General features: G+C 48.0%; 1 protein-coding gene across 1 annotated transcript in view; it reads left to right on the top strand.

The window, feature by feature from the left end:
* Myo5b (myosin VB) overlaps positions 1 to 9,239 on the top strand; it is a 426,429-nt gene that overhangs the window by 373,862 nt on the left and 43,328 nt on the right. Inside the window, exon 29 of the mRNA XM_023713700.1 lies at positions 6,257 to 6,455. Coding sequence (XP_023569468.1) covers positions 6,257 to 6,455 — 199 coding nt within the window. The remainder of the gene's footprint in view (positions 1 to 6,256; positions 6,456 to 9,239) is intronic.

The raw sequence follows: 9,239 nt of genomic DNA, 5'->3' as shown, positions 1-9,239 counted from the left end.
CCAGTAAGGGCATCTCACCACAACAAGGTACCCTGCTATTGAGATGGAGATTTACTCTTCCTTATAATTGTCCCACAATGGAGCACTTGGCAGGTTACATATAAATGTATGTATGCATATGTGACTGGGGGGAGGGGAGTTAAGCTGGGATCCATTAGGTTTTGTTTTTTTTTTTTTTTTTTTTTTTTGGTGGAACTGGGGATTAAACTCAGAACCTTGCACTTGCCAGGGAAGCGCTTATTCCACTGAGCCATCTCCCCAGTCTCTCCATTAGGATTTTGAGAGTAGCTATGCTATCCCCACAAAATGTTACATTCAGACACTGCCTTTTACTCATGCTTGGGAGTGATTCCAGGAATATATACCTCTATCTCTGTCACAGTCCTGTTCAACATCCACAGTTCTCAGGCTTCTCTTGGTGGTTCTTGTAGTCTGTAAAGTTCTGTTCTGATCTTTACAACTGGGTCTTTCCCTTGGGTTGGGGTGAGCAGCAACAGCGAGGCTGCTGTGCAGGAGCCCCGGGGACATAGATGGCTCTGCTACTTCCTTCCACTCTCTTTCTCATGCTTCTAGCTTGGAAACTAAGAGAAACCAGTATCCATGCGACTATTTTATATGCAAGACAGCTAAGGGAAAGAGCGGCTGAGAAAGCCTCGCTAGGGGTCGGAAGTCTGTCATCTTCTCTGGGCTGTCCAGGTTGGGAGAGCAGTTGCTGTTGCTCTGTGCTCAACGTCACAGAGGTAGGTCAGGCAGAAAAGTGGTGGGAGTCAGGCCTGGCTCCAAGATAGATCTGCTTTGATCCCTGGCCACTTCCCTCCTAGCCCTAGCAAGGAAGTAAAACTCCGTGCTGAGTCTGATGGCACTGTCAGGACCCTTCCTCGGGCCCCAGAAGCCCTCCTTGCAGCCCCTTTTCACTGACAATCTCAGGAAACAACAGGAGGCCCTTGGCACCAAGAATAGCTTAGCTGGGGTAGGGATACCTGAAGTTAGCATGTGAGCGCGCACACACACACGCATCACCTCTATGAGTCTACTCTTTCTAGGGCAGTGTGGATCATGTTTGCCATGGCAAAGGTGTGTGTAGCATCCTTGAGATGTGCTTGCAGTGGACTGACTGGCTCATCTAGCCTTGAGCCGGTCTGCTGCAGGCTATCTTGCTCAGAGCTGCAGAGGCGAGCAAGAGCCTGATTGTGTGCGCTCCCTCCTTAAGAGCCTGATTATGTGCACTCCCTCCTTAAGAGCCATCCCTTTAACTAAGCCTGACCAGAAACTGAGCTTTTGTTACTCAATGCTTCTCTCTCTGCCTTGGACCTGAATCAGTAGGACAGCTACAGTCTGCTGTAACTCAGTGCACAACCATACCTGTCCACAACTGTCCATCTTGTGTGACCAGGCCTGTTGCCTCAGGTACAGTTGGCATCAAGAATTTTTTTAAAATGCTGTGACCTGTGTGGGGTTTTCCTTCTACCAGTGGTTAGTACATCTTCTCTGGCTGCCCTCCCCAGAAGCCTGGGTATAGCGTAGGGAGAACCACCTCTGGGAATTGGATTTCCTTTCATCTGGCAGCAAAGGCCTCTGCCGAGTTGGTTTGCTGGTTGTTTCCTTGTGTGCCTGATTCCTGAATGCTGTGGGGTCCCTGGGCTGTATGGTTCTCTCTTCCATCTCTGTCCGCAATACCTGGCACATTCTAGAGTTCAGAAATCTGAGCTCTTTGAAAGCTGGTATGAAGGGAGCACTACTAACCTCCTCAAGGCATATCTCAGCTTCATACATGTACTGCCCTGGAGTGTGGCTGTGATGATGGGAACTAGAGAAATGAGGTGACCCTGGGAGGCCCAGCAGCCCCTTGGAGGCTCTGAAGGGCCTGCTGGCAGCATGAGGTGGGGGGAGCGTCAGAGCAAGGTCAGGAGCCACTTGGGACCCTTGCCACATGCCAACATCACTTCACCACGGAAGGGAAAGGGCTGAGGTCAGAGGATCTCTTGCATTGTCCCATTCTGCCCTGTGGCATGCCCTTCAGAGCCCTCCTTTGGGATGAAGTGCTACTCAAACAAGGCCCTTGCTAAATGCCAGCATTAGCAGCAGAGGGTAACTTGGGAGGGGGAAGGCGCTCCCTCTTAACACAGCCTTAGGTCTCTTTCAGGTGGGGAGGGGGCTGGGAGTGAAATGGAGCGGCTAAGTCCTAACCATAAGCAGAAAGGATGGACTTTTTCCAAAGGTGATATGTGGGAGAGCTCTAGGCATTTACTTAGCGATGTCCCGGGTAAGAGGGATGTCGTAGACAACCTTGTTGACAGTAGGGCAGAATCCTAATGCAGACAGCCAGTACCTGCCCTGTCCTCTCTCACCCAGTCCTGCTGCTGGCCTCTAAGGATTGTTCCCAGGCCTGTGTGAAGTGGTGAGACATCCCTGCCAAAGCTGCACGGCCTGGAAACAGCTCCAGTGTGCAGGTACAAGGTCTCTGGTGACCTGCTTCCCCAAGTGAGTGAACTGAAGAATGCACCGACTGCCAAAGTCAGGAGGACTTTATTCAGTTTTCATCCTGTGAATGGGTTTGAGCTATTTCTTTACCCAAAACTATAAGGAGAGCTAGGGTTAAGGTTACTTAATGTCTTTGTGCCCTAAGACATGACAGAAAGACGTACACTGGAAAGTAGGGGAAATATGCACTCAGATCCAGGCTGAGGCCAGTGACCACAGGGGCTTCGCCTGTTGCTTTGTAGCAATGCAGTGTCCTCCCTGCAGTGAGTGCCTGCTCACCATGTGGTCTCTGCACACTCGCTGGCTTCTCTCTTCCCAGCCCTGTTTGCCGCCTTTCCTCTTCAGAAGGCCGCATGCTGGGTGTGACGTGTGCAAGTTCTGCTGTGTCCTCCTCTCCACAGTGACGAGAGGGGGTGCAGCCCTGTGCGCTCTCCTTGGCAACATGTGTCCCCACCTGCGATGGCTGGTGGACCTCAGGTGAGGCCACGTGAACCTGCTTGCCAGACAGGAAACTTTAAGAGGGGCTGTCTGCACCTACCAAAGTGTGGGTGCTGGAGAGGAAAATGGGTGAAGGAAAGCTCCTCCTGCCTTTTTCTGGTTTCCAGACCTTTGCTAGAATCTCCTTGTCTGGGCTCTCCACCTGCCTGTCTCTCTCCTCTGCACTGGATACCCTGTTTTTCTATCCTTTATTTCTAGCCAGACTGAGGATTGGGGATATTTGAATGAAGATGGAGAACTCGGCTTGGCCTACCAAGGCCTAAAAGAAGTGGCCAGGTCAAATGCACTCCCGTCTCCCTGTGTGTGCTTCCCTGTGTGCTGCTCACGTTGCTCCTCATGTTTTGGCTGGATGGGTGCGGGGGCGCAGGGCACAGCTGCCATGGGCTGCTGGCTGGTAGTCCCCGGCGTTGCCTGTCAGCTTGTGTCTAGGCTGTGTGGGATAGCTTAGGGGAGGCTGCCTGTCTGGATAGCTGATAGCACTGGGTAGCCCAGTGGAACCTGAGAAACCACAAGATCCAACTCCCTGCTTCTCTCAAGGAAGAAATAGAGAAGAGGAGGAGCTTCTGTAATAGGAAGCACACAGCTATTAAGAGCAATACTGAGATTTATCTCAAGGGGCTCCCAGGTCTGTGCTGCCTCCTTGTTCTACAACATCAGCCAAAACCATGGTCCCAAGTTGGCTCTCACCTGTGTGCCAAATTCAGGGTTCTTTGGAACCTGCCATCAGCACGCAGGCCGGTCCTTGCATCAAGGGTCTCTGGAGCTGACACAGCCAAGTGCTGTGCATTCACTGCAGTGTCTGACCCTCCCACACCCTGATGGGCAAGGGCACTATGCTTGAAGGGCTTCAGGGACTTGCGGGTTAAGTGGAAGATCTAGCATTTGATACCAACCAGCGTCTAACCTGTTACTTATCAGCCTTCAGCATGGTTGAAAGAACTCAGCATGACACTCTCCGTGTTGGTTGCTGGTGTGTGACTTCTAGGGGCTGTGCCATAGCTTTTCTGAGCTGCCCAACAAGAGATGCGGTGATGCTATTTAGGTTTGTTTCCCAGAAAAGGAAAGAGAAGCTCAGGAAGGTGACATGAGTGCCATCAGGAGCTCCCTCAGCAAGGTGGTGACAGCAGAACAGGAGCTCACACCCCTCCCTTGAGCTCACGTCTCAGAGAAGAGTTGGAGCTCTTCCTCCTGCCAGTGTGGGAGAGATTCTGTCCCAGCAACAAGAGAAGCGTCGTCTCTCCTGGCCCTGCAGCCTTTTCCTGGGTTCATTTGTGGCCTCGTATCCTGTGATGGAGGTGATACTGGGATTACAGGAAGACAGTGAATCAGAATGGGACTTGCAGCAGTCATTCTAAGGAAAGTGCTAAATAAAGGTTAAAGCTCTTTGCACACACCAGTGTGGCAAGCAGAGTAGACATGAGACAGCTGATACTTATGTTACTACAGTGATGATTATTATTATTCAGAAAGACCACATTAATGCCCACTCAGAAATTTATTTTATTGGACCCATGTGCCAAGTCAGGTCATTCCTCATGTCACTCTGTCAGCACCTCAGGTGTAATATGGAGTAAGTAGATGAGTGCATTAATGAAATAGCATATAGAACAACTGTGCTTCCGACCTGACTTATAAAAACCCCTTGCCCTGGCTGTGGCCTGGGGCCTCCCTCAGCCTTATCTTTCCCCCCTGCACACTGAGGAGGATAGCCTGAGGTTGGCCAGGGCTTGCATCAAGGCTTTGCACCAAGCCCTGTGCTGATCCACAGCCCACATAGACAGCAATGCGGTCATGAACAGGGAACACTCAGCACAGGTCATAAAGTCTGTCCCTGGGCAGCATGCCTAGAATCTGGGTGTTCCTGCCCTCTTGTTAAATTTACAACACATGGGTGATTACTTCTAGCATATTGCAGCCAATTTGATATCTGCTAAATATTATGTCATCTAAAATGCCCAATTATGAAATTGTCCCCCAACTCCTTAAGTTGTTGTTTCCATTGGTAATAGACCTGTGCCCATCATGTCCTCATTCACTGTGTCACTTTGAGAAGGCCCTGGAGCAGCATTGAACTCATTCTTCTGCAGAGTAGCCAGCAGCACCAACAGTGAGCCCTGGGCCCCGCCCACAGCTTAACTCCAGGCCTAGCTCTGGAGCCTCTACCTATCTCAGGAAACAACTGGGACACATTGTCCCATGCAAACTATATTGAGGAAGCTTTTCACAGTCCCTTTCCTCCAGTGACCCCTACCTTTCTTTTATATGAAGTTGGCTGACTAATCTGAAAGCCGGGTAAAAACGGTACTCTCGCCATATCTGTTCAGTTCCCAAGAGCTCAGCTCCTGCTGAGCTTTCCTCTGAGTCTCCCCAAAGTGTGGGAGCTCTGGCCTTTGGCTTTTTAGATTCAGTCTCTAAGCCTTCACCCCAACCTATGATATAAGTTGATCTTTGTTTTTCAATATTGATGATTAAACTTACAGCCTCACAGTGCTTCGCAATGAGCTACATCGCCAGACCTCTTTTTTTCTTCCTGAGACAGGGTCTTGTTAAGTTGCGCAGGCCGAGCTCAAACTTCCAAGCCGCCTGTCTCAGCATCCCTGAGTGCTAGAATTACAGGTGTATCCACCACACCCAGCTACAGGTTATTTTGGGTTGGAGAATTGTTATAAAAATTATATATGTGGGCCAAAGTAGAGACAGTAATGGTGAAGATAAACAGGCAACATTTAAACACCCTGAAATTTGTGGGGAATCTCCTATAAGGGAAATAATTAGTTCAGCTTACTGGACTTTTGTCTTAATGGTGTTTGTGAACTGTGGAGCCGTCCAAATGAATGCTTAAAATTAAAAAATACTATAGAGCCAGGCATATAGTTCTGTGGGTAAGTGCCTACCTGGTATTGATCCCCAATACTAAAAAAATAATAATAAAATAAGACACTATAAGAAATTCATTTGTCCTGATGATATTTTGACTTGGAGATAGTTTCTTAGTCCCAAACCAAGAGATTAGGCTCACAGAAGAAGAAGTCAAGAAAAAGACCTAAGCCCAGGGATGCCTCTGGCCTTGGCTTCCTGTCCTCTGAGGAGGACAGGTTGGCCTGCTCGCCTGATGGCCTCCGCAGCATCTGTCTCCTCGCTACAAGCATCCCCTACTGGCGATACCCACTTGCTGCTGTCTGCTTGTCTGCCCCCCTAGTGTGTTTCTGTCTGTGGTCCTCAGCTGAGGGAGCCACCCCAATCCACATGGTCACCTGTCCTCCTCTTCTGGCTACAGGCTGCTAGAAGCCCAGCTGCAGGCCCAGAGCCAAGAACATGAAGAGGAGGTGGAAAGTCTCAAGGCCCAGCTGGAGGCTCTAAAAGAAGAGATGGACAAGCAGCAACAGACCTTCTGCCAGACACTGCTGCTTTCTCCAGAGGCCCAGGTGGAATTCGGTGTCCAGCAGGAAATATCTCGGCTGACCAATGAGAACCTGGTGAGTAGCCATGCTTTGTGGCCTGCAGCTCCAGTGGCCATGTGCTGTAAGAAATCAGCATCACAGTTTACTCTCATGGAAGGTGTGAGTCTATAGCTCTCTAGTAGGAATAAAGATTCTAGAAATCCCCAGTCTGCCAAGGAGACATAACTGAATCATCTTTGTAGGACTTAGTGGCTTAAAGCAGTAACCACTGTTGTACAGGTGAGGAATTCTCACAGATCTCAGGGAGGACAGCATGTGTCTGTTCCACATGACATTGACTAGAGCTAGAAGATTCAAAATAGCCTCATTCCTGTGTCTGGGACCTCAGACCTCTGTCCTCCTCCAGATGGTCCATGTCTCCACTTGCCCTCTTATTCATTGGTCTAGCCTGAGTTACACCTTAAGGCTTGGTCCCAGAACTAGCATAGTGTTATGGCCACCTCCTGCTGTCGACCACGACAGATCACCATAGGTTGGGTACCCTCGGGGATAGATCTCATCTCCCAATAGAAGGAATTATTGATGGCTGGCCTGCAGGCCGTCACCAAAGGAGCCCTGGCAGATGCCAGACAAATGGGAAGGAAGTCTCTGTCCCATGAACGCTTACAGCTCCATAGATATAAGGCACGTAAAAGAAGAAAAAGAGACAATGTTTTTTAAAACATTATTCTACTCATGTGGTTATTCTGTCTCATGATTAACCACAAATATTACAAAAAAAGAACTGATTAGAGGGAAGACTGTGGGGAGGAAGTGCGGCAGGAAGGGGATGTGCTATGTAGTTTGGTATGGAGCAGGAGGGAGAAGTTATGGAAAAAGGTGTCTGGACAGGCGGATGGGGGATGGATGCCAGAGTAGTGAGGCCGAGGACAGGCGGATGGGGGATGGATGCCAAAGTAGTGAGGCCGAGGGCAGTGGTGACAAGCCTATGGCATGCATTCTGCAGCAGGGTGTTTGTATCATTGGAGGCTCTAAGAGGTCTGCATCACTGTGGGCAGGTGAAGATGAGAGAGAAGACAGATAGGGATCTTCCTTTATCCAGGCAGAGTCTGAGTCCCCTAGGCAGAGTCAGCCACAGCAAGTTCCGGGGTGGTTTCGTTTGTTTCCTGCTCAGCAAATCATAGTGCCTTCTGTGTGCTGGCCAGAGAAGCACATCCACTTATCAGCGAGGAAGACATGCAGGCAGTTAGCCACTCGCAGTATACCGGGGAACTTTAGGGATTGTGGGTGGTGGATTACGGGAAATTGCTTCTGGCTAGTGTGGCAGTGAATCACTAACACTTTCAAAGGGCAGGGGTTTAGATATACCTCAAGCTGAGATTTTTTTTCCCTAATTTTACATTTTTATCAAGATAAACAAATGAAGTCATTACAGAATCCATGACTAGGCTTACTGTCTTCATTGGCCATGGCACTGGGACTGAGCTTTTGGCTGACTTGTCTAAGGGCCAGCCTACAATAGTGTCACCTACAATGCCTTTAGAGGTTCCACAGAATATGTTTACTTTTGTCTTTCCCATCACAGAGGCCGTACTATAAAAGTGACAGAATGGGTTCTTCCTCCCTGCCTCCCTTGCTATAGAAACCACTGTCTAGCTGTATCAGGTGACATCAGTGACAGGAAAATTCCTCCCACCACTGAAAATGACTTCAACTCACCAATTAAAAAAAAAAACAAGACTGGCATATGGATCAAGAAACAAGATCCAACAATATGCTGCATTCAGGAAACATATTTATTTTTTTAAATTTTTTATTTATTTATTTATGTGTATGTGTGTGTGTGTGGCCAGCTCAGCCCACCAGGGGGCGGGGCTGGCTGGCATGTGGTGCTGGAGGATTGAACCGTGGTCCCTGTACTTTGCTAAGCTTGTTTGTTCTAAGTAGGTGCTTTAGACCACTGAGCCATCTCACCAGCCCGAGGAAACATATTTAACCCCCCAAAAAAATTCATAGACTAAAAATCAAAGGATGGAAAACAATTCTCCATGCCACAGGAACCCAGAAAAAAGCAGAAGTGGCTATTCTATTTGTAGACAATACAAACTTTAAGCCAGAACTAATCAAGAGGGACAGATAAGGTCGCTACATAATTTTTAAGAGAAAACTCTAAGAAAAAGAGGTAACAATTGTAAATATTTATGCACCAAACACAGGTTCACCCAGTTACATAAAACAAATTATAAAAGACATGAAAAACAAAATAAGGACTGGAGAGATAGCTTGGCAGCATAAGGGCCTGCCTGGCAAGCTCAAGGTCCAGAGTTTGATCTGGACTACAATAGTACTGCCTGCCATACTGGCCCCAGAACCAGGTGCTATAGTGCACACTGTAACCCCAGCAATAGGGAGGATGAGACAGAAAGATTCCTACAGGTCCAAACTGTATAGGATGACCCTATATCAAAAAAAAGCATTGACACAATGGTAGTGGGGGACCCTAATACCTCATTCTCACCGAAAGATCAACTAGACAAAAAAAAAATCAACAAAGAAATATTAGAATTAAACCAAGCCTGTGAACAAATGGACTTGGTAGATATCTACAGAATGTTCCACCCAAAAACATCAGAACATATTATTCTCAGTTGCCCATGGGAAGCTCTTCAAAATAGCTCATATATTAGCTGACAAGATATGTTTAGGTAAATGTAGAGGAATTGAAATTATCCCATTTATACTATCTGATCATAATGCAATAAAAGTAGAAATCAACAACAAAGGCAATCACAAAAACTATATTAACATGTATATTAAAAAATACCCTTCTGGGGCTGGGGAGATAGCTCAGTTGAGTAA

The sequence above is a fragment of the Octodon degus genome, unplaced genomic scaffold (genome assembly GCF_000260255.1).
Source record: "Octodon degus isolate 3935 unplaced genomic scaffold, OctDeg1.0 scaffold00003, whole genome shotgun sequence".
NCBI classification, from domain to species: Eukaryota; Metazoa; Chordata; class Mammalia; order Rodentia; family Octodontidae; genus Octodon; species Octodon degus.
This window is presented reverse-complemented; position numbering and strand designations above follow the sequence as displayed.